The 26350-nt window shown below is 42.0% G+C and overlaps 1 protein-coding gene across 4 annotated transcripts in view; it reads left to right on the top strand.

Moving 5' to 3' along the window:
• Nucleotides 1-26061, top strand: part of LOC121563182 (zinc finger protein 883-like) — a 28114-nt gene extending 2053 nt beyond the window's left edge. The window contains exons 1-5 of one of the 4 annotated variants that reach the window (XM_045217481.1): nucleotides 11428-11630; nucleotides 12093-12190; nucleotides 12326-12503; nucleotides 25406-25504; nucleotides 25639-25817. In XM_045217481.1, coding sequence (XP_045073416.1) covers nucleotides 11453-11630; nucleotides 12093-12190; nucleotides 12326-12503; nucleotides 25406-25458 — 507 coding nt within the window. In that variant the 5' untranslated portion in view covers nucleotides 11428-11452 and the 3' untranslated portion in view covers nucleotides 25459-25504; nucleotides 25639-25817. Of the gene's footprint in view, nucleotides 1-6306; nucleotides 6440-6771; nucleotides 8746-11427; nucleotides 11631-12092; nucleotides 12191-12325; nucleotides 12504-19590; nucleotides 21043-25405; nucleotides 25505-25638 lie in introns of those variants that run through there. The other 3 variants (XM_041875173.2, XM_045217478.1, XM_045217480.1) reach the window with 3 other exon arrangements.
• Nucleotides 26062-26350: the final 289 nt, after the last annotated feature.

The raw sequence follows: 26350 nt of genomic DNA, 5'->3' as shown, positions 1-26350 counted from the left end.
CAGTTATGATATGGTTTGGCTTGGAAAGGTTTTTTCGCCTTGTCACATACAGCTGATGTGGTTTGCATTGAAGTCCAGAAGGGAAAAGGTGAGAGGAGGAGAGCGCATAGATGCGAGAAGAAATACAACGTGGCTGTTATGAAAGTGAACTGTGTTTACGCGTGATCAGGGGTGTATTCATTCCGCCGATTCTGTTGAAAAACGTTTCTAAAACGGAACTAAACCGGGATAAACGTACCTGAATTTGTCCAATAGAAACTCTCGTTTGCAACTGTTGAACTAACGATTACACACTATGTCAGCTAGATACAGGCAACAGTGTGGAAGGTGGTATTGAATGTGTCACTGTGTGACCATGTTTCACTGTCTGTCACCTCAAATGTTTCTCTCCACCTGTGTGCACCTACATTCTAAACTTTCATTCATAGACTAGGTTGTAGTAACCTCATGATGGGTACAGGGAAAAGTATCATGTAGTAGCATAAACCTATTGCTGTTACATTGAACTGGGTGAATGGAATATGAATGACAGTCATCCAATGTGGTGTAATAGAAATAAGGCCATGCTCATGATTTAGTTTTTTGTCCTCCCTCATCTTAAACGGCACCAACCGCCACTGTTTGGGTGGTGGACCATTCTTGGTACACGTGGGAAACTGCTGAGCTGGAAAAACCCAGCAGCGTTGCAGTTCTTGACACAAACCGGTGCGCCTGGCACCTACTACCATACCCCGTTCAAAGGCACTTAAATATTTTGTCTCCCCCCATTCACCCTCTGAATGGCACAAATACACAATCCACTTCTCATTTGTCTCAAGGCTTAAACATCCTTCTTTAAAACCTCTTCATCGCGAGGTTCCCCATATCCGGGGTACTCCTCCCGCAATCTCAAACAATGGCATAGTACGGTTTTTCAACATGTGTGAATACCTGAATGTTATACACTACTGGAACGAGAAGCGTCTCAACCGTGAATCTAGCTAAACTGTTGTTGCCCAAATGAAATAATATTCCGACTCCAAGCAAATATATAAGCATATGGGTCAATATCACCATAAGGTGCCTTTGAGACTTCCCCATTTCCCCCCAAAAAAGCTGAGATTTTCCATTGAACTTCATATTCATTGTATTAAGTATATGTTATGCTGTTAGAAATGCATATTGGTCAAGCTCCCACACTTTTTATAAATTAACTGCAAGCAGACAATTTACATGCAAACAGCAAAATATGTCCACCCTGTCATGGACAATTTCAAAGCAGAATAAATACATTGTAATTACATAGTGATTATAAAACGTACATTTTCAGAAAACTATTTAGTCACTTTCTCAACAATATATTTTAGTTTATGGGAAAAGTATTTGGATAATAATGAAATTATGGCAAACTATTTGTTTCTCTATAAAATCTGCGAGAGTTGCACTTTCTTTTCTAAATAAAATCTAACAAAAAAGATATCTGGTCAAACTTTCAAACAATACTATTTGGCCCTCATTTGTTTATAAAGGAATCACACAAAAGATTTTGCTAACTTGTGAAAATAATTTGTTTATTTTCATAGAACATGAAAATAACAGGGTGGACAGTGACATGACAGGGTGGACCCTGGGCATGACAGGGTGGACACGTTGTGAAATGTCATTGAATGGCCTCATAAATGCAAGGAACAATGCAAGAAAATGATGTAAAAATGCCTTTTCCCATGTAGAGGGAAATTACAAGTTGAACAGACTGTTTTTGATCCACTCTACCTGCATGCAGCCACTGAATAAAGATGCCCAAAATGAGACATTAATGTGGCCTTCTAGCGTTAAACTCTGTACATCATTCTGCACAGTGAAAGTCAAACATTCAACTGTAGAACAAGAATAAAAATGTTTTTTAAGTGGAGAACAGTTGATTTGAAAAAACAGAATATTACAGAAAGATCACTTGGACGCATCTCCAAACAGTCTCTCCCTTTCTGCAGAGACATGGCTCAGTTCTGCAGTTGCTGTTCCACATACTTCCATGCAGACACTTCAATCTGTACAGAGCGCTTGTTCAGAGCCTGTGGTTCTGGTATTAGGCAAAGTACCTGCCAGTCATGGTACCAACAGATGTCGTCCCGAAGACTTGGCCATTTGAACTTGTTTATGCCATGGCGTTGCATACACTTAACTTTCACACTGTGCCCTTCTGCATCCATGATGATACCTGGGTATGCTTCATTGTCATAATTAACGACGCACCACTCTCCAATGTGCTTTACCTCAATCATTTCTGGTCTCCTAGGATTATCTGGTGTCTTTCCACATGCTGGGGACTTGTCAGATGAAACAGGAACATTAGCTAGAGTGACCTCTTGAAGGTTAAAGCAGGGGCAGTCCAAAACACCTTCCTCCCTTTTACACAGACATGAAATGTCTCTGTATTTCATTTGGCCGGGTGTCAGACTGATAGCTTGGTGGATTCTCATAGTGCCTTTTATGGCAGCTATTGCAGGTACCTCAGGCTTTGATTCAATATCCCTCTCTGGGATGAAGAACAGCTCGACAGATGTGTCCAGGCTTTTCAGCTTGTTATACAAGCTCTGGGCATCAGGAATGTCTCCTCCATGGGCTACAATCCGGTCTGCTGACCTCTTGAGGGCCCCACCCACACTGTCTGGTGCCCCCTTCCCATGATTAGCCTCAAAGAAATTCCACGTTATTTCTTTGAAGCCATACTTGTAGGGTTCCGTTGAGAGGTAGAAGAAATTTCCCTTTTGTCGATACTGCGTTGCAGGCCCATCGCTGAAAAAATCAAGTGTGCTGACTTGAGGGTGTCGTTCTCTCACTACCTTCAGAACTGGATCAAGGTGGGCCCAGATGGCCACAGGGTCGTGTCTTCTGGAGGGTGATATGGAGCAGAAGGTGTGTGGCGCTTGTTCACCAGTGGTGTAGAGCACTCCAGTGTGCAGACTGGCCTGCTTGTGTGAGCCTCCAAAATGCACAGATTGTATTTCTTCGCTGTACTTACATGAGTAATTTTCGCTAAAATCTATATGCAAGAGGGACTCATTGTGCTTCAGACTCCTCCTGAGCTCCCTGTAGGCATCAAACTGCCATTTAATGTTGAAGACATGGCTCCTAAAATGGAGAAGCCTCTCCTGGAAATCTGTGTTAAGCTCATGCTCTGTTGTTGTTATCTCCCTTTTCACTGTTATTGTTGACACCTTCTCATCCTTCTTGATCTTCTCTGTCATCCACTGAGATAAACGAATGTTCTCTTCCCCAGGGGTTTTCAGCATCGGGTGACAAGTTAGGAGGCATTCACTGCACTCACCATAAGCACAGACCTTGGCTTTCGGGTCACACATGGTTGCTTCAGACATTTCCTCAATATTTCTTGAGGACAGTAACCCTTGGCTCTGCAAGGCATTGGCAATGAATTGCAAGTTCTCATGTTTTTTGCAGAGACATGTGTCACGGTCAGAGGAAGAAGGGGTTACCACCCAAAAGGGTCTGAGACGGCAAAAGGAGGTGTATGACATTTGGCCAATGTGCTCAGAGAGAAACCTCCTATGCAAGTTCTTCATTGTATCAGTAAGCAACCTCTTTTGCATTTTTTTCTTTAGCCGTGTGACTGTTTGTTTGCGGCCAGTTGTCATTCGACTAACATCATCTCGAAGAAAAAATTATGTAACGTTCTTCCTAATCTCATTTCGACTGAAGCACCTCCTCCCACGGTAGGTCAGATCCACAGGATACTTTGCTCTCTTCTTAGAGTAGCCAAAAGCAGCCTGGGCATGCTTTTGGAGCTTATACTTCTTAAGAATGTTTCCACTGACCACTTTTGCTATCAGCTGCTTCTCTCGGTTTGTTTTTGCATGTTCATATTTTCTTCTAATATCTTCAATCAGGGATGTATGGAAAAGAAGAGCTCTTTTGATGGGTGAATTCACTTTTTGATGTGCCAACAAAGCATTGACTTTTGTACGTGGTGATTTGGACGCACTTTCTTTCTTGGCCCGATAGTACCTCTTCTTATATTTCTCAGTTTTACTTTTCTCTTTTGTGAGCTGTGCCACTAATATTTCGATCTGTTTTTTCCGTTTTCTCTTCGAACTCCTTCGAATGCTTTCCCCTTGACGCCGTTGCCTGAAACACAAAATATTTGTAAGGATTTTTTTTAGCAAGTTAGTTATCAATATGTCATTTTATGGGGACATAAACAGTTGATAATTGTCCTTCAAATAAATCTAAACTTTCTAATAAGTCTCATCAGCTAAACTTCCAATGATCTAACCTGGAGGGCCCTGGCTCATGCTGATTTTCAGGAGTTTCAGCAGGGGAGTTGGGTGGTGTCTCTGACTGTAGCAAAGCACTGGCCCTGTTTCTGGCTCTGGCTTGACTTTTTGCCTCTCTCCATTTCTTTCTTTTTGGCCTCTTCTCTCTCTCACTGAGCTCATTGACACCCTTCTTCTTTCCAGTCTCTCTGTCTTTTTTCCATTTGACCCTTTCTTTCTCAAGGTACTTTCTTCTTCTGTCTGGGTCAGCATCACGACGTTCCCGATATCTCCTTGCTATCTCAGCTCCTTTTGATCTCATTCCTTGAAAAAGACGATTCAAAATGTTCCCTTACACACTTTAATTGGCAGTCCCGGTAAACTAGGCTTGCATTATCAAACTAGGTTTGCTGATACCGATATCGCCAAAAAAATTGTCCATATTGTCCATTCTTACTATGTATAGCATGTACTGTTATAAAATGTGTGTAATAGCTGTTGTAATATGTGTAACATTATCAGTATGTGGCCTAAACTATGCACATGTCCTTCCTGTCATGAACCATGTCCACCCTGTCATGGAAGGCTTGCTGACAGGGTGGACAATGACAGGGTGGACATTTTTGCTAATGTTAGCATTTAATGAGCACATGGTGGACCTTCACTTAGCAACATACTACAGTTAGCAAGCTGACTGTGTACTGTTTTACAAATATATTTCAAAGTTCTGATAGGTTTTTCTATCAATTGATATTTCACTATGACAGAGTGGACATGTTAAGCTTGACAACATCCAACTACACACATAATATGATGAAAATTATGAAACATAAGTGTAAATACTTACTCTGCAACTAGACACTGCTTCAGCCTTCATTGAAGAAAGACAAAATGCTCAGAGTGATGTCACTGAAAACATCAGTGGGTTTCTTAAAGGGGCAGTTACCCCATAATGACAGGGTGGACAGCAATTTCAGGGACACATGCAAAATGTTCAATATGATTATGAAAATACAATATACATGATCAAAATTACTTGTTTTATCAAATAACTTATTGTGGACAGTAAAACCATGTAAAAAAAAATGTGGATTTAGTATCATTTAACCACTTATTACACACACTGTAGTTAGCAGAGCAGTGTGTGGGACATGCCAAAATCACGTACATCCAATGAAAAAAATTTAATAAAATGAAGGAAACACTTTTTAGAGACTTATCATTCTACTGATATGTGTGCAAATGTTTGGCCACTTATAATAAGACCTCAGACTTTCATTATTCTGCTACGTTTTCATGATGACTGAGTGAGTCTGATGAGGACACCAAAGGCACCTCATAGTGATATTGACTCATATAGCAAAACCAGTACTGTATTTTGAAACCGTGCATGCCCGTATATTCGTAGACAGATAACGTATTTTTCTCAACCTATCTATTCAAACGATACACCATTCAAAAGCTGCTACCTCACAGATTCCAACAGTGATAGCCATGTTCCTCTATGACCAACGCTCACTAAACTATTAATCAAAGAACGTCAATAACAAACTTCCATTTTTTTAAATCACACCAACAAACTGCGTCTTACCTTTGTTGTGTCTGTTACCAAAAGAAGTGTCTGATCGAATAAAACCACTTGGAAAAGATACTCTAGTGTCTCTCTCTCATTCCGAGTCGATTTCAATGAGTTTCCATCGTTTTACATGGCCAACAATGTGTTTGAAGATGAAGTCAGTAGTTTGGTTCAATCACAACAGGCACTGTTTTGTCGCCATCTTCTGGATATATGATGCAATCCCCGTGGTTTGTCATTGTGCTTATTTAATTATACTGATCCAGAGCTTTCGATAGAGGGGTCACATGTCAAAATCGACCAACCGGTTGTTGAAATATCCAAGTGCGCACCTCATTGTCTCATATTAGTTGACTTGCTGCGTTACGCACGGTTACGCAACAACACTAGAATTTCGGAGGGAAAAACGCAAAGTATATTGAAATATGGCAGGCTCTAGTAACAAATATGCAGTTACAGAGGCGTTATTTATTGTAACAGATGAAAGTTGGACTCCATGTATCCCCATTGACTCTGAATCAGACGATGAGGACCTGCTTAGACCGGACGAACCAGACCCCAACGATGAGAACGAAGGTTATCGTGTCCAGGGCCCTACTCAAGCATCTGAAGAGTATGCAATCCTGTTGTTATTTATTACTTCTAATACTACTATTACTAATTTATTGTATGAGTACAAAACATACATTCTTAAATATCTATTTGAGTAACTGAAGCTCAACGTAAGTTAGCGCTAGCTTAGCTTAGAGGCCCATGCGCAAGTTTACTTACAATAGAATGCTATGTGTATTATTTCTTGTCACTGAATTATCACTTTAGTCAACATTCTCATAGTTGTAACTATTTATTTGATATATCTGACTGTTTTGAGTCAGATTTGTCAATGAATGAATACAAGTGTGTGTTAGTCATGATTTTCTTTTCTCTTTTGTCTTGTTTGTACAGTGAAGATGATTATAGGGGTGATGAGCCACAGCCAGAGCATCTGCTTCCTCAGCCACAGCTTCCCCTTCCTCAGGCAGAGCCTCCTCTTCCTCAGCCTGGCCGCTTGTCTAGACAACGCACTTCTGCTCCCCTCCCTCGGCCACAGTCTTCATCGGACACTGAGTCCCCTGTAAAGAGCCCTCAACCCAAAAGAAAAGGAAACGCTTTCTCAAAGTCAGCGCATCCAAGTCAGCGTGGTGGAGGTAGGCCTGCCACTCCAAGAGTCGGGGAGGAAGAAGAGGAAGAGGAAGACAGGTGGCATAATAGAGAAGAGAATGATGAACGACCAGATCCAATCCGGTTTATGCCCACCAGAGTCCCAGGCCCCACAATCGACACCGCTGCGTCATGGTCTCCCCTTTCACTCTTTCAACTGTTTTTTACCACTTCGGTTGTCCGAACAATAATTCGCAACACTAATGCAAATGCTGCCAAAAGACTGCAGTCCGGACTGAAATTCGCTTGGATACCACTAACGATGAGAGATTTTTACATTTTCCTGGCAATTCTGCTATACTCAGGGCTCGTCTCTGTACACGAGAGGGGCACCTACTGGAGGAAGGAATGGCCATATAATTTCCGCTTCCCTGGAGACACTATGACACGAGACCGTTTTGAAGCAATCATGTGGTCACTGCACTTGAGCAAACCGGAAGACGATGAAGCCAACAACACTAAAAAAGGCACTGCAGAATACGACAGACTTTTCAAGATCAAGCCCCTGTACACTGAGCTTACCAATGCCTGCAAATCACATTTCCAGCCGTACCAAAACATCTCCATAGACGAAAGGATGGTGGCATCCGAGGCGAGAATAAGTACGCGGCAATATATGAAAGCAAAGCCCACTAAGTGGGGGTATAAATTATTGGTACTGGCTGACTCTCACACTGCTTATACGTGGAATTTTGTTGTTTATGAAGGCAAGAGTGTGTTCACACCAGGCCAGGGACTAAGCTACACTTCAGTTATGGACTTGATGCCATTCCCTCTACTCGGTGGGGGCTATACACTTTTTGTAGACAATTTCTATTCTAGCCCTGCCCTTTTTGAGGAGCTACGTAGAAGAAACACTGGTGCCTGTGGGACGATTAGAACGAACAGGATTGGTTTCCCACAAACCAAAAGGAACAACCTGCCAAAAAAAGCAGAAAGGGGAGATTTGCGTTGGATACGCAAAGGAAATGTATTATTTGTAAAATGGATGGACACACGTGAGGTAACCATGTGCTCTACTGTACATGAAGCATTTGGTGGACAAACTGTCAAAAGGAAGGTAAAAGAGGGTGGTGTATGGCAGACTAAAACTGTGCCCGTCCCAGATGCGGTAGCCGACTACAACCGGAGCATGGGTGGAGTGGATTTATCCGACGCATTGATTGGATACTGCAGTGTTCACCACAAGACGATGAAATGGTATAAGACTTTTCTTTTTCATTTTGTTGATATTGCTGTTGTAAATAGTTTCCTACTTCACAAAGAACTCCATAAGAACAACTCAACTAAGCCGTACACACAGAAGAAGTTCAGGGAAAAGCTACTCACAGAAATGGTGAGCTTTGCTAAACAGTCTGAACCACAACCTTCACCACGACCACCGCCAACATCCTGCATGCCAGAATACTATGGTGATGATGCCAGCAAAGGCAGGAAGAACTGTAGGAGATGTCTGGATGCTGGCGTCCCCAAAGTGAAAACACCTGTGTACTGCAGGAAGTGCCAAGTCCCTTTGTGCCTTACGTCAAAGCGTAACTGTTTCAAGGATTGGCACGACAGCAAGTTTTAGGCTAAAAAAGGGGTCTACATTTTGTGTGACAACCCATCCAAAGGACACCATACCATTGTTTATAGTTTTGGGATGTGTGTAATTTTTTTGTTTTTTAAATTTGTTGTTTATAGTTTCTAATAAATCTGCTCAGTTTGGAGTCAAACTTTCCCATTGCATGGTTTATTTTAATGGGAACACGTATAGAGGTCTGGGAGAACATGGGAAACAACATCAAAACAGTTGTATTTGGATGGAATGTACACATATGTTAGTGAAATGAAATGCCTTTTGCTGTCTGGTTCCTGATAAAAGTCAAGTGGCACTGATGGTGCCCAAATCTACCCAAATGTCTCCATTTGGTAATCCGCCTAAACATACTTCAACTAAAACCCCTACAACTTTGGTTTACTTTACTTTTATTGGCATCAAACTTCACATAAGTACTCATCAGATATTGGGCTGATATATGGTCCCATAGTGTTTAGGGGCTGCAGCTGCATAAGTCCAATACATTATTCCCTATAGAACCTGAAGTTACTTTCAGGCGGAATCAAAACCTCCCAATTGATGCTGTGTTCTAGCTTCATGTACTCTGTCACAGTAATACCCACATTAATTATTTACACTTCAAGATACATCTCCCACGTGTTACCTTTCTTTTGCTACCAATATTATGTTGATAGCCCTTGTCGTTTTGGAGATGCACTCTATTCAATTTGGGCATGCATTTTCGAGGCAGGCACTTTAGCCAGGTGCCTAGTGATGAAGAGGTTAACCGGTCTCCTCCCCTTCATCTACACTGATTTGAAGTGGATTTAACAAGTGACATCAATAGTTGGATCATAGCTTTCACCTGGATTCACCTAGTCAGTCTATGTCATGGAAGGAGAAGGTATTCTTAATGTTTTGTATACTCAGTGTATATCACTACAGATAATCAAGTGCTATTTGCATGTGATGCATTTGCTCTATTGTTTACAGGATGATTTGTATCTTATAGAGTGTGGCTTTAAGGGAATATTATGGTCACATCTAGATAAAAACGAATGTGAAAAATGAACAGAGCAAATGTGTATTAACACATTACCTATTCATAGAAGTATTTATTAATCAAATTCAATCAATCAAATTGTATTTATAAAGCCCTTTTTACATCAGCAGATGTCACAAAGTGCTATACAGAAACCCAGCCTAAAACCCCAAACAGCAAGCAATGCAGATGTAGAAGCATGGTGGCTAGGAAAAACTCCCTAGAAAGGCAGAAACCTAGGAAGAAACCTAGAGAGGAACCAGGCTCTGAGGGGTGTAACAGTACATGCCCATTAAGGCCAGATTTTTCTCCAAGATGTTCAAACGTTCATAAATGACCAGCAGGGTCAAATAATAATCACAGTAGTTATAGATGTTGAAACAGGTCAGTACATCAGGAGTAAACATCACTTGGCTTTTCATAGCCGGGCATTTAGAGGTTGAAATAGCAGGTGCGGTAGAGAGAGAGAGAGTTGAAAACAGCAGGTCTGGGACAAGGTAGCACGTCCGGTGAACAGGTCAGGGTTCCATAGCCGCAGGCAGAAGAGTGGAAACTGGAGCAGCAGCACGACCAGGTGGACTGGGGACAGCAAGGGGTCATCAGGCCAGGTAGTCCTGAGTCATGGTCCTAGGGCTCAGGTCCTCCGGGATGGGAGGGAGAGAGGGAGAGAGAGATAATTAGAGGGAGCATACTTAAATTCACACAGGACACCAGATAAGACAGGAGAATAACACCAGATATAACAGACTGCCCTAGCCCCCCAGCACATAGACTATTGCAGCTTAGATACTGGAGGCTGAGACAGGGAGGTTCGGGAGACACTGTGGCCCCATCCGATGATACCCCCAGACAGGGCCAACCAGGCAGGATATAACCCCACCCACTTTGCCAAAGCACAGCCCCCACACCACCAGAGGGATATCAACAGACCACCAACCTACTACCCTGAGACAAGGCTGAGTATAGCCCACAGTCTCTCCACGCACGAGCCCGAGGGAGCGACAAACCGGACAGGAAGATAATGTCAGAGACTCAACCCACTCAAGTGATGCACCCCTCCTAGGGACGGCATGGAAAGCACCAGTAAGCCAGGGAAACAGCCCCGTAATAGGGTCAGAGGCAGAGAATCCCAATGGAGAGACGGGAACCTAAATCTAAATATTCATATTAAGCTTCTACGTCTGTGTACAGGAAAGTCTTATTTGTAAGACGTAGGAGAAAATATATCAGCTTACTGTTAAATTATTACGACATTCTTTGCCAATACGAACAATGTAGTAAATATTATTTCCAAACTGCGTTACCCACTCCAGTCAGCAGATGGCGATGTGCGTCTTTCAGGTGATGATTCTAGCGTGACGTGTGATGGACTGGACGGGACTCTTCTTCAGCAACAACCACACGGCTACTCTTTCAACCACCTCGGTAGCTTGCTAGCCAACATAAAACCGAAATATTGAGGCTTTGACCATGTTTATGTACATTAGCTAATCTCAGTGTTTTAAACACATTTCTTTTGACGTAACATTATCTACTTGGTAACTTTAACCTAATTTGCAAACGTGTTAAAGATTGATACTGAGCCTAGCATTAGGCTAGTCGCTAATGCTAACTAGCTAGCTAACTAGCTTACATCCCTAACCATGAGCTCACTAAACTACTCCTCCGTTGCTAAAGAAGAGGAGGTCTGGTGTATGGAGAAAGAAGCTTTGGGGCTGAACATTGCCGTGAAACAAGAAGAGGAGGATGTTACAGTGAAAGGAGAGAAAGATCCGTTTGGAGTGAAAGAGGAAGAGGGGATAGAGGCTGTCACAGTGGAAGAGGAGGAGGTAGAAGCTTTCAGAATGATAAAGGAGGAAGAGGATGCTGGTGTATTGAAAGAAGAAGAAGAGGATGTTAAAGTGAAAAAAGAGGAAGAACCTTTTAGAGAGGAAGAGGATGGTATCTCAATAAAGGTGAAGAAGGAAGACATTTTTAGCGTGAAAGAGCAGGAGGAGGAGACAGAAGATCAGATTAACACCAGTGAGTACTGTCTTAAAAACAGGGGCACAAACTATGCAGTTCTTGAACTAATGTGTGGTTTTTTAAGGGGCATTCTACTGAAGTTATATACTTCAATATGTTGTTCAGTACTGTATAAATTGTTAAAGGTTCAATCTGCAATTGGTACATATATTTTTTGGACTTTTAAATTATCTTTAATGAATTCTCCATGTGGTCTACATTAAAGTGCACCTCATCTAATATAACAGGCTTTTAAAATTCAATATTGGTGCTTAATTTCTACTTAAAATATCAAATGGACGCAAAAGGCACCCAATTTGTGGAACTAGCTTTTCACATTTGCATCATAAACAATATTTTATAAAATCATGATGAAAGTGACCGTTTTAGGCCCTGTTTAGATATATTAATGCCTCTTGTAAGACTATGATTGTAATAGATCATAAGTTTACCATTTGTTTGATGTTCTCGTTCACACAGGAGAGAGATACGACTATCATGGATCCTCTGGGGAGCCTCAACAACATCCTGATGCTGACAAGGCAGAGAATAGTCTCTCCAGATCAGAACACCAGATGGTACAGCTTGGTCTGGTCTAGCATACAGCTTGCTCTATCGGGGTCTGGGCTGGGTTTCTGTAAAGCACTTTATGACAACAGTGACATCAGCATCCATAATGATATGTTTCTGTGTCCCCTCTATATGGTTACCAGGACAACGCTAGCCCTTCCTCCCTCCCAGAGTCCCCGTGTCGTACCTCTCCCAGTAGCACCTTACTGCTGGGTCTGAAGAGGTTGTCTGTGCGGCTGGTGGACTGCAGGAAAACAACGGGGCTGAGTGGAACTGTGAGAGGAGGAGAAGAGAAGAAAGGAGCAGATTTGACTCATCAAAGTAAGTGCTGTAGTTTAGTTTGAACAAATAAAATAGATCTGCCCACTGGTATCTGTTACCAGGACAACCAGCAGAGTTCTGTTAGTTGACATGAAGATACACTGGTATCTGTTACCAGGACAACCAGCAGAGTTCTGTTAGTTGACATTTTATTTTATTTATTTTTAGTAATTTAATCTTATCCAGAGCGACTTACAGGAGCAATTAGGGTTAAGTGCCTTGCTCAATGGCACATCGACAGATTTTTCACCTAGTCGGCTCTGGGATGAAGATGTAGATAGACTTTTGAATGTGGATGTTATGAATATCATAACACTGAAAAAGGATTCTGCCAATGAAAAGAGAGAAACCAATAGACAATATAAAACCTTGATGAAAGTTAGATTTAGAGAGAAAGTTTCAAGATGATCCAATATAAGGTGCATGTTTTACAAAAACATTTCCTAAAAACATTATGAATGTTACATTGCCTGTCCCAGTCACCCCCCACTAACTTTACAATACTGTAGAACAGGCAAAACCAAACTCAAGACACTTCAATATGGTCTGTATTGCTTCATTAACATCTGATCTACAGAATTGGTTCAAAATTGTAAATATATATATTTTTTAAACAAGCTCCGTAAGCCTTTTCTAAAAGCCATGAAATATGATTGAATGAAAAGCATTTTCTGTGACACTTGGCCTCCGTCTCTGTACCGATTGACCATAAAACATAGACAAATATGATGATATCATAGTGAATTCATGACATCTGAATGAACAAGCCTTTTCATACTTTATAATATAGCTATATAGGTCTGAATACTTCGGGAAAGTATTCAGACCCCTTGACTTTTCCATATTTTGTTACTTTACAGCCTGATTCTAAAATTGATAAAAATGAATTTTTCACTCATCAATCTACACACACTACCCCTTAAATGACAAAGCGAAAACAGTTTTTTTTTTAGAAATGTTTGCAAATGTATTAAAAATAAAAAAACAGATACCTTATTTACATAAGTATTCAGACCCTTTGCAATGTTTCCATTGATCATCCTTGAGATGTTCCTACAACTTACCTGTGGTGAATTCAATTGATTGGACATGATTTGGAAAGGCACACACCTGTATATATAAGGTCCCAGAGTTGACAGTGCATGTCGGAGCAAAAACCAAGCCATGAGGTCGAAGGAGTTGTCCGTAGAGCTCAGAGACAGGATTGTGTCACGGCACAGATCTGGGGAAGTGTACCAAAACATTTCTGCATCAGTGAAGGTCCCCAAGAACACAGTGGCCAACATCCTTCTTAAAAGGAAGACGTTTGGAACCACCAAGACTCTTCCTAGTGCTGGCCGCCCGGCCAAACTGAACAATCAGGGGAGAAGGGCCTTGGTCAGGGAGGTGAACAAGAACCCGATGATCACTCTGACAGAGCTCCAGAGTTCCTCTGTGGAGATGGGAGAAACTTCCAAAAAGGACAACCATCTCTGTAGCACTCAGGCTTTAAAGTAACAAAATATGGAAAAAGTCAAGGGGTCTGAATACTGCAAAAATCTCTGAAGCTGGAGACTCTTATCTCCCTCACTAACTTTAAGCATCAGTTGTCAGAGCAGCTTACCGATCAGCCCATCTGTAATTAGCCCACCGAACTACCTCATCCCCATATTGTTCTTTATTTTGCTCATTTGCACCCCAGTATCTCTATTTGCACATCATCTTCTGCACATCTATCATTCCAGTGTTAATACTAATTGTAATTATTTTCCACTATGGCCTATTTATTGCCTTACCTCCATAACTTGCTACATTTGCACACACTGTATATAGATTATTCTATTGCGTTATGGACTGTGCATTTTACCCCATATGTAACTCTGTGTTGTTGTTTTTATCGCACTGCTTTGCTTTATCATGGCCAGGTCGCAGTTGTAAATGAGAACTTGTTCTCAACTGGCCTACCTGGTTAAATAAAGGTGAAATAAAAAATAAATAAAAACTCCATCAATCAGGCCTTTATGGTAGAGTGGCTCGACGGAATCCACTCCTCAGTAAAAAGCACATGACAGCCCGCTTGGAGTTTGCCAAAAGGCCCCTAAAGGATTCTCAGACCATGAGAAACAAGTTTCTCTGGTCTGATGAAACCAAGTTTGAACTCTGCCTGAATGCCAAGCATCACGTCTGGAGGAAACCTGGCGTCCTCCTTAAGGTGAAGCATGGTGGTAGCGGCATCAAGCTGTGGGGATGTATTTCAGGGACTTGGAGACTATTCAGGATCGAGGGAAAGATGAACCGAGAAAAGTACAGAGAGATCCTTGATGAAAACCTGCTCCAGAGCGCTCTGCACCTCACTGGGGCAAAGGTTCACCTTCCAACAGGACAACGACCTTAAGCACACAGCCAAGATAACACAGGAGTGGCTTCGGGACAAGTCTCTGAATGTCCTTGAAGGTTCACCTTGAGAGGATCTGCAGAGAAGAATGGGAGAAACTCCCCAAATACAGGTGTGCCAAGCTTGTAGCATCATACCCAAGAAGACTCTAGGCTGTAATCGCTGCCAAAGGTGCTTCAAGAAAGTACTGAGTAAAGGGTCTGAATACTTATGTAAATGTGACATCAGTCATACAAACCTGTTTTTGCTTTGACATTATGGGGTATTGTGTGTAGATTGATGAGGGGAAAAAACCAATCTAATCAATTTTAGGCACAAACGATCAATTTAACGTAACAAAATGTGTAAAAAGTCAAGGAGTCTGAATGCTTTCCGAATACACATTACCAGTCAAAAGTTTGGACACACCTACTCATTCAAGGGTTTTTCTTTATTTTTACTATTTTCTACATTGTAGAATAATAGTGAAGACATCAAAACTATGAAATAACACATACAGTGAGGGAAAAAAGTATTTGATCCCCTGCTGATTTTGTACGTTTGCCCACTGACAAAGACATGATCAGTCTATAATTTTAATGGTAGGTTTATTTGAACAGTGAGAGACAGAATAACAACAAATAAATCCAGAAAAACGCATGTCAAAAAATGTTATAAATTGATTTGCATTTTAAAGAGGGAAATAAGTATTTGACCCCTCTGCAAAACATGACTTAGTACTTGGTGGCAGAACCCTTGTTGGCAATCACAGAGGTCAGACGTTTCTTGTAGTTGGCCACCAGGTTTGCACACATCTCAGGAGGGATTTTGTCCCACTCCTCTTTGCAGATCTTCTCCAAGTCATTAAGGTTTCGAGGCTGACGTTTGGCAACTCAAACCTTCAGCTCCCTCCACAGATCTTCTATGGGATTAAGGTCTGGAGACTGGCTAGGCCACTCCAGGACCTTAATGTGCCTCTTCTTGAGCCACTCCTTTGTTGCCTTGGCCGTGTGTTTTGGGTCATTGTCATGCTGGAACGACCCATGTTCAATGCCCTGGCTGAGGGAAATAGGTTCTCACCCAAGATTTGACGGTACATGGCCCCGTCCATCGTCCCTTTGATGCGGTGAAGTTGTCCTGTCCCCTTAGCAGAAAAACACCCCCAAAGCATAATGTTTCCACCTCCATGTTTGACGGTGGGGATGGTGTTCTTGGGGTCATAGGCAGCATTCCTCCTCCTCCATACACGGCGAGTTGAGTTGATGCCAAAGAGCTCCATTTTGGTCTCATCTGACCACAACACTTTCACCCAGTTCTCCTCTGCATCATTCAGATGTTTATTGGCAAACTTCAGACGGGCCTGTATATGTGCTTTCTTGAGAAGGGGGACATTGCGGGCGCTGCAGGATTTCAGTCCTTCACGGCGTAGTGTGTTACCAATTGTTTTCTTGGTGACTATGGTCCCAGCTGCCTTGAGATCATTGACAAGATCCTCCCGTGTAGTTCTGGGCTGATTCCTCACTGTTCTCATGATCATTGCAACTCCACGAGGTGAGATCTTGCATGGAGCCCCAGGCCGAGGGAGATTGACAGTTATTTTGTGTTTCTTCCATTTGCGAATAATCGTACCAACTGTTGTCACCTTCTCACCAAGCTGCTTGGCGATGGTCTTGTAGCCCATTCCAGCCTTGTGTAGGTCTATAATCTTGTCCCTGACATCCTTTGAGAGCTCTTTGGTCTTGGCCATGGTGGAGAGTTTGGAATCTGATTGATTGATTGCTTGCTTCTGTGGACAGGTGTCTTTTATACAGGTAACAAACGGAGATTCGGAGCACGCCCTTTAAGAGTGTGCTCCTAATCTCAGCTCGTTACCTGTATAAAAGACACCTGGGAGCCAGAAATCTTTCTGATTGAGAGGGGGTCAAATACTTATTTCCCTCATTAAAATGCAAATCAATTTATAACATTTTTGACATGCGTTTTTCTGGATTTTTTTTGTTGTTATTCTGTCTCTCACTGTTCAAATAAACCTACCATTAACATTATAGACTGATCATTTCTTTGTCAGTGGGCAAACGTACAAAATCAGCAGGGGATCAAATACTTTTTTCCCTCACTGTATGGAATCATGTAGTAACCTAAAAAGTGTTAAACAAATCAAAATATGTTGTATTTTAGATTCTTTAAAGGAGCCACCCTTTGCCTTCATGACAGCTTTGCACACTCTTGGCATTCTTTCAACCAGCTTCATGAGGTAGTCACCTGGAATGCTTTTCCAACAGTGTTGAAGGAGTTCCCACATATGCTGAGCACTTGTTGGCTGCTTTTCCTTTACTCTGCGGTCCAATTCATCCCAAACCATCTCAATTGGGTTGAGGTGTAGTAGCAAATGTTGTCCTTATACTGATCAAAGAACCAAAGTATTTCAGAGTTTTTGTAGAATTAAGATAGACTTTATTACAATAGCCGAGGTGGTTTGCAAAGCATCCTTCTTCTACCTCTCAGCTTCTCAGTTTATATAGTCATCTCACATATCTTTTAGCCTAACCCCTCTTTCCTGGGTTCCCCCACCACTGTCTCCAGCTTCCACCCCTTGACTGCTCCGCCCACCTCCCCAGTTTATGATAGTGGCGAAATCTGACTTATCCTATTCAGTTTGGAAACAATGGTGGTACACTCAATAAAGACCTGTCATGAAAAATGTATAATGTTCAGTTTGAACTCTGTTCAACCCCGGCTCACCCTGGCTCGACCTGAAGATTGACTGTTGGACATGGCATGTTCACAATCAATCTCTCAAACATACCCAAGCCCAACTCCTCTCTCTCCTCCCGTCATGCTGTAATTAATCAAGAAGCCGCCCCAGGAGAGACAAAGGGTTTAGGCTGAACTCTGTTCAACCCTGGCTCCGTTTTCAGGACTTTGTCTAAGGAGAGAGGCAAAATGCAACAGTCTGGTTTCAGTCACTGATAAGGTAGGACAGCCCTGAATTGGTTAAGAGCGAGGAATTCGACCCGAGGTCAGATCCCCATTTCACACACACACAAACTCGGTGAGAGAGCAACCAATTAAGTTCTTGCCTAGCAACAGAGATGTACCCATGTTTAACCCTGGCTCCGTGTTTGTCATGTTGTGATTAACTTTGTTTATCTTACTGAAAAATCCTCATCAGAGATCGGTTGATTGTGGAGGCCAGGTCATCTAATCCAGCACTCCATCACTCTGCTTCTTGGTCAAATAGCCTTTACACAGCCTGGAGGTGTGTTTTGGCCCTTTACACAGCCTGGAGGTGTGTTTTGGCCCTTTACACAGCCTGGAGGTGTGTTTTGGCCCTTTACACAGCCTGGAGGTGTGTTTTGGCCCTTTACACAGCCTGGAGGTGTGTTTTGGCCCTTTACACAGCCTGGAGGTGTTTTGGCCCTTTACACAGCCTGGAGGTGTGTTTTGGCCCTTTACACAGCCTGGAGGTGTGTTTTGGCCCTTTACACAGCCTGGAGGTGTGTTTTGGCCCTTTACACAGCCTGGAGGTGTGTTTTGGGTCATTGTCCTGTTGAAAAACAAATGATAGTCCCACTAAGCCCAAACCAGATGGGATGGCGTATCGCTGCAGAATGCTGTGGTAGCCATGCTGGTTAAGTGTGCCTTGAATTCTAAATAAATCACTGACAATGTCACCAGCAAAGCACCATCACACCTTCTCCTCCGTGCTTCACGGGGGGAACCACACATGCAGAGATCATCCGCTCACCTACTCTGCGTCTCACAAAGAAACAGTGTTTGGAACCAAAGATCTCGCATTTGGACTCATCAGACCAAAGGACACATTTCCACCGGTCCATTGCTCGTGTTTCTTGGCCCAAGCAAGTCTCTTCTTATTATTGGTGTCCTTTAGTAGTGGTTTCTTTGCAGCAAATCGACCATGAAGGCCTGATTCACGCAGTCTCCTCTTAAAAGTTGATATTAAGACCTGTCTGTTACTTGAACTCTGTGAAGCATTTATTTGGGCTGCAATCTGAGGTGCAGTTAATTGCCGATTTCTGAGGCTGGTAACTCTAATGAACGTATCCTCTGCAGCAGAGGTAACTCGGGGTCTTCCTTTCCTGTGGCGGTCCTCATGAGAGCCAGTTTCACCATAGCGCTTGATGGTTTTTGCGACTGCACTTGAAAAAACGTTAAAAGTTCTTCACATTTTCCGGATTGACTGACCATGTCTTAAAGTAATGATGGACTGTCGTTTCTCTTTGCTTATTTGAGCTTGTCAAGGACTTGGTATTTTACCAAATAGGGCTATCTTCTGAAATATCATGACATTAGTCAAAATGTAAAAAATGTGTGAATGTCTAATTCAGAAAAATTGCCATTTAAAACATTGTGTCGAACCCTTTCAACGGGGAGATGTTTCTGATGTGCTTTGTGTCTGTCTCCAATGTAAAAAAATTACAGTTTAGGGCTTCCACACAAAATTACTTCTTTACTTATTTTAGGTTGAAGGAAATGTGTAGGTCTCATTCTGTATCATACAGCTGTTAAGGTTATACATTTACAACCACCTGCACGATAGGAATCTAAACATATCAGTAAAATCACATGAAGATTTTTTTAAATGATGATATGTTTGAAAACTGGTCTCAGGTTATTGAAGAATCTGATTTGGATTAAACCTCACAGCAAGGCAGTTTTATCATGTGGAGGTTTCATTCAGGTCTCTCTTTAAATAAACACTGTCTTTGGCAGGAGAAAAACCAAAGTCGGAGGAACCAGAGACGTCCAAACCAGCAAGACGACACCTCTGCTCCCAGTGTGGAAAGAGTTTTAACCTGTTAGGATGTCTGAAAAGACATGAGAGGGCACACACAGGAGCGAAGCCACACCATTGCACCCAGTGTGGAAAGAGTTTTATCCAGTTAAGGCAACTGAAAGAACACATGAGAACGCACACAGGGGAGAAGCCTTTCCATTGCTCCCACTGTGGAAAGAGTTTTAGCCATTTAGGAAGCCTGAAAGGTCATGAGCGAATCCACACAGTGGAGAAGCCTTACCACTGCTTGCAGTGTGGAAATAGTTTTAGCCATTTAGGAAGCCTGAAAGATCATGAGCGAATCCACACAGGGGTGAAGCCTTACCACTGCTTGCAGTGTGGAAATAGTTTTAGCCATTTAGGAAGCCTGAAAGGTCATGAGCGAATCCACACAGGGGAGAAGCCTTACCACTGCTCCCATTGTGGAAAGAGTTTTAACAGGTTAGGCAACCTGAAAAGTCATGAGAGGGCACACACAGGGGAGAAGTCTTACCACTGCTCCCACTGTGGAAAGAGTTTTAGCCATTTAGGAAGCCTGAAAGCTCATGAGCGAATCCACACAGGGGAGAAGCCTTACCACTGCTCGCAGTGTGGAAATAGTTTTAGCCATTTAGTAAGCCTGAAAGGTCATGAGCGAATCCACACAGGGGAGAAGCCTTACCACTGCTCCCAGTGTGGAAAGCGCTTCATCCGGTTATGGAACCTGAAAGAACACATGAGAACGCACACAGGGGAGAAGCCTTACAAATGTTCAGACTGTGGGAAGACATATTACTCATCACAGTCACTTAAAAGTCATGTGAGAATCCACACAGGAGAGAATAATAACTCATCCTAGTGTGTAAATTGATATTTCACATCACATTGACTTAATTACTTCTAGTGTTGAAATTGACATTTCACATCAAATTGACTTAAATTACTCATCCTAGTATCTAAATTGATATTTTACATCACATGACTTAAAGTTAATAAGTTAATCAGAGAACGTACACACTGCTCCCATTGTCTTATATTGTTGACTGAGAATGTGTTTACTTGTTTACACCATATGAAATGTAATTATACAAAGTATACTCAAAAATATTTGTATGTTTTTATTAAAAAACATGAATTGAATATGGAGTGTGTCAGTTTGAATATAGAGTAGATCAGATTCCATGTGTTTAAATTGTACTTTTTTAAACGCTGACTATGACTACTAGCTGTTTAGGGTGTTCGGTCCAGTCCAGGTGTTTTCAAGGTTGACCTCATATTTTTTTTACAATTTCAGAGACGGATGTTGGAGGTAGGGGGTAAAGGAGGAGTTAAACATATTTATTTACAATGGAAATGAGATTGGTATACAGTGCATTCGGAAAGTATTCAGACCCCTTCACTTTTTCCACATTTTGTTACGTTACAGCCTTATTCTGAAATGGATTCAATAGTTTTTCCCCTCATCAATCTACACACAATACCCCATAATGACGAAGCAAAAAACAGGTTTTTAGAACTTTTTGCAAATGTCTTAAATTAAAAACTGAAATATCACATTTACATAAGTATTCAGACCCTTTACTCAGTACTTTGTTGAAGCACCTTTGGCAACGATTACAGCCTTGAATCTTATTGGTTAAGACGCTACAAGCTTGGCACACGTGTATTTGGGGAGTTTCTCCCATTCTTCTCTGCAGATCCTCTCGAACTCTGTCAGGTTGGATGGGGAGCGTCACTGCACAGTTATTTTCAGGTCTCTCCAGAGATATTTGATCGGGTTCAAGTCCGGGCTCTGGCTGGGACACTCAAGGACATTCAGAGACTTGTCCCGAAGGCACTCCTGCGTTGTCTTGGCTGTGTGCTTAGGGTCGTTGTCCTGTTGGAAGGTGAACCTTCGCCCCAGTCAGAGGTCCTGAGAGCTCTGGAGCAGGTTTTCATCAAGGATCTCTCTGTACTTTGCTCTGTTCATCTTTCCCTCGATCCTGACTAGTCTCCCAGTCCCTGCTGCTGAAATATACCTCTAGTAAGAGTCTTGGTGCTTACAAACTTATTCCATTTAAGAATGATGGAGGCCATTGTGTTCTTGGGGACCTTCAATGCTGCAGACATTTTTTGGTACCCTTCCCCAGATCTGTGCCTCGACACAATCCTGTCTCAGAGCTCTACGGACAATTCCTTCGACCTCATGGCTTGGTTTTTGCTCTGACATGCACTGTCAACTGTGGGACCTTATATAGACAGGTGTGTGCCTTTCCAAATCATGTCCAATCAATTGAATTGTGTATATATATATATATTTTTTTTTTTTATGAATTAGCAAAAATTGTATAACCTGTTTTCGCTTTGTCATTATGGGGTATTGTGTGTAGATTGATGAGTATTTATATTTATTTAATACATTTTAGAATAAGGCTGTAATGTAACAAAATGTGGAAAAAGTCAAGGGGTCTGATTAGTTTCCGAATGCACTGTAGGTCATCATTCTCGCCACCGCCAGAGAGAAGACAGGGAAGAAACCACCATTTACCTCTAGGCTGCTATATACTCTCAAAAAATACATTTGTATGTTTGTTTTTAAAAATGGAGTGTGTCAGTTTGCTCTGTGAATTGTTTTAAAGAACTTCTCAGTGATATGATTGGAGATCATCTGCAAAGGATATAACAACCGGAGGAGTACATTCCTTTTAATTACTGCATTATTTCTAACCAATAAAGTGTCAATGATGATCACCTAATCAGATCATCCTTAATCTACTGACTACTACTCTTTCTACTGTATGGGGCTGCATGTCCTTAATCTATTGACTACTACTCTTTCTACTGTATGGGCTGCATGATTTATGTAAGATGACATTCAACAGTTGCCTGGAGAGGCGCCCTGGACATGGACAACATACATATTTGTGTGCCTCTTGCCCAGGGCTGTGCACAGACTCTAACAAAAAAAAGGGCACCCCCCCAAAGAAAATTGATCCCGCAACAGAAATCAGCACAATTTGGAAAACTATTTTGAACTGGAATAAATGCTGCCCTTAGTAACAATAACCAACACAATTGCAGTCAAAATAGTATATTGTATGAAATACCATAGCTTACCCTGACTATATCCAACCCAACTCCATGTGTTGCCACTATCATGTATCCTACCATGACTATATCCAACCCAACTCCGTTTGTTGCCACTATCATGTATCCTACCATGACTATATCCAACCCAGCTCCATGTGTTGCCACTATCATGTATCCTACCATGACTATATCCAACCCAACTCCATGTGTTGCCACTATCATGTATCCTACCATGACTATATCCAACCCAACTCCGTTTGTTGCCACTACCATGTATCCTACCATGACTATATCCAACCCAACTCCATGTGTTGCCACTATCATGTATCCTACCATGACTATATCCAACCCAGCTCCATGTGTTGCCACTATCATGTATCCTACCATGACTATATCCAACCCAGCTCCATGTGTTGCCACTATCATGTATCCTACCATGACTATATCCAACCCAACTCCATGTGTTGCCACTATCATGTATCCTACCATGACTATATCCAACCCAGCTCCATGTGTTGCCACTATCATGTATCCTACCATGACTATATCCAACCCAGCTCCATGTGTTGCCACTATCATGTATCCTACCATGACTATATCCAACCCAACTCCATGTGTTGCCACTATCATGTATCCTACCATGACTATATCCAACCCAGCTCCATGTGTTGCCACTATCATGTATCCTACCATGACTATATCCAACCCAGCTCCATGTGTGGCCACTATCATGTATCCTACCATGACTATATCCAACCCAGCTCCATGTGTTGCCACTATCATGTATCCTACCATGACTATATCCAACCCAACTCCATGTGTTGCCACTATCATGTATCCTACCATGACTATATCCAACCCAGCTCCATGTGTTGCCACTATCATGTATCCTACCATGACTATATCCAACCCAACTCCATGTGTTGCCACTATCATGTATCCTACCATGACTATATCCAACCCTACTCCATTTGTTGCCACTATCATGTATCCTACCATGACTATATCCAACCCAGCTCCATGTGTTGCCACTATCATGTATCCTACCATGACTATATCCAACCCAGCTCCATGTGTTGCCACTATCATGTATCCTACCTGGCTGAAGCTTTGATCCAGTGGAAGAAGTATTGAGGGGCAGGGAGGTTAAAGGTCACTGCAGGGATAGAGCTGTTACTCTACACTATCCCTAGATAATCCAGTAATGAGGGAAAATGTATAGAATATTTAGGGCCTTCTCAAATCTGTTAAATTTTGTACCTAATTACGTTGTTTTCTTTTAACGTTTTCTCTGTGTAGTTTTTCCAGGTTTCTGATTTGTACCTGTTTTTCTGTTTTTCGCTCTCAAAATCACACTGTTAATAGAAAAACAACAACATTCTAAGTCCACAACAATACTTAAACCACATCAGGAGACCACTTTTGACATTTTCATTTTTGGGTGTAGATACCCATTAATTCAAGTGGCACCAGCAAGAGCCTTGCTTGGTTAGCGGTGTCTCTGTAGCACACGTGATTGCAGAGTTTGCTGAACAAATCACAACTGGATTGATGCAAATAATCATGATATCATTCTGCCAGGTAGGCACAGACTACTTTGTAGTTAACATTTAATTGACAAGGTTTTTGGGAAAGCTTTTCCATTAACCAAAAGATGGTTGTCATTAGCATCATCGCTAACAGCTACACAGCTTGGAATAAGACACCCTCGTCAATCTGTCGCCTAATCCTGCCTAATGGGCAGGTCAGCCCTGGAGGAAAGTATTGGCTGTAAGAAGTAACTGCCCTGGAGGAAATTAAACATAACATATGGTTGTTTTTAAATTACTTCTCATGACATTGCTAGATTTTTTTTTCTCCAATCTGCGTTACCCACTCCAGTCAGCAGATGGCGATGTGAGACTTTCAGGTGATGCTTCTTGCGTGACGTATAATCTAGTGGACGGGACGGGATGCTTCTTCAACAGCGACAAAAGGCTGCTGATTCAACCAGGCGGTAGTTTGCTAGCGAACATAAAACCGAAACATTGAAGCTCTTAAGACCAATCTTGTGTATTTAATCTTAGTGTTTAGAACATAATTATGTTTACGTGTCTACTAGTTCATTTAAACGTAATTTGCTTGTTAAATTATCAAATGTGTTAAATTGCTATTGCACTAGGTTAATCGCCCGGAGCTTGAGCTCACTAAACTAGACGGAGAAAGAAGCTCTGGTGAAAGGAGAGGAAGAAGCTTTCAGAATGAAAAAGGAGGAAGAGGAGGCTATCACATTGAAAGAAGAGGAGGATGATATTACAGTGAAAGAGGAAGATGGAAAAGAGGTTGTCAGAGTGGAAGAGGAGGAGGTAAAAGCTTTCAGAATCAAAAAGGAGGAAGATGCCATAACATTGAAAGAAGAGAATGTAGTGAAAGAAGAGGAAGAACCTTTTGGAGTAAAAGAGGAAGAGGAGGCTATCTCAATAAAAGAGAAGGAGGAAGTTGTTTTGGGAGTGAAAAAGGAGGAGGAGACTGAAGATCCGATTAACACCAGTGAACATTGTCTTTAAAACTAGACCCTTTTACATTTGCATCAAACAATATTTTATAAAAGCACAATGAAAGTGGCAATTTAAAGCCATGTTTAGACATATTAATGCCTCTTGTAAGACTATGATTGTAATAGATCATAAGTTTACCATCTGTTTGATGTTCTCGTTCACACAGGAGAGAGACATGACTATCATGGATCCTCTAGGGGAGCCTCAACAACATCCTGATGCTGACGAGGCAGAGAAGAGTCTCTCCAGATCAGAACACCAGATGGTACAGCTTGGTCTGGTCTAGCATACAGCTTGCTCTATCGGGGGCTGGGCTGGGTTCTGTAAAGCACCTCATGACAACAGTGACTTCAGCATCCATAATGATATGTGTCTGTGTCCCCTCTATATTGTTACCAGGACAACGCTAGCCCTTCCGCCCTCCCAGAGTCCCCGTGTCGTACCTCTCCCAGTAGCACCTTACTGCTGGGTCTGAAGAGGTTGTCTGTGCGGCTGGTGGACTGCAGGAAAACAACGGGGCTGAGTGGAACTGTGAGAGGAGGAGAAGAGAAGAAAGGAGCAGATTTGACTCATCAAAGTAAGTGCTGTAGTTTAGTTTGAACAAATAAAATAGATCTGCCCACTGGTATTTGTTACCAGGACAACCAGCAGAGTTCTGTTAGTTGACATGAAGATAGACTGGTATATTTCCACCACAGTAGACAGTTCTGTTAGTTGACATGAAGATAGACTGGTGGATATGGATGTTATGAATATCATAACACTGAAAAAGGATTCTGCCAATGAAAAGAGAGAAACCAATAGACTATATAAAACCTTCAAGAGTCTTATGACTTAGAGGTAGAAGCTGTTAAGACGCCTTTTTTACCTAGACTTTTACCTAGACCTAGACCGCTTGCCGTGCGGCAGCAGAGAGAACAGTGTATGACTTGGGTGGCTGGAGTCCTTGGCAATTTTTTGGGGGCCTTCCTTAAATGAGTTCAATTTTGAGTCTTAAAGGAGGACTGTAGCATCTAATGATGAAACATTATGGAGTCTTAAAGGAGGACTGTAGCATCTAATGATGAAACATTATGGAGTCTTAAAGGAGGACTGTAGCATCTAATGATGA

The sequence above is a fragment of the Coregonus clupeaformis genome, unplaced genomic scaffold, assembly GCF_020615455.1.
Source record: "Coregonus clupeaformis isolate EN_2021a unplaced genomic scaffold, ASM2061545v1 scaf1071, whole genome shotgun sequence".
NCBI lineage: Eukaryota > Metazoa > Chordata > Actinopteri > Salmoniformes > Salmonidae > Coregonus > Coregonus clupeaformis.
The sequence above is the reverse complement of the archived record's forward strand: the minus strand, read 5'-3'. Positions and strand labels throughout refer to the sequence as shown.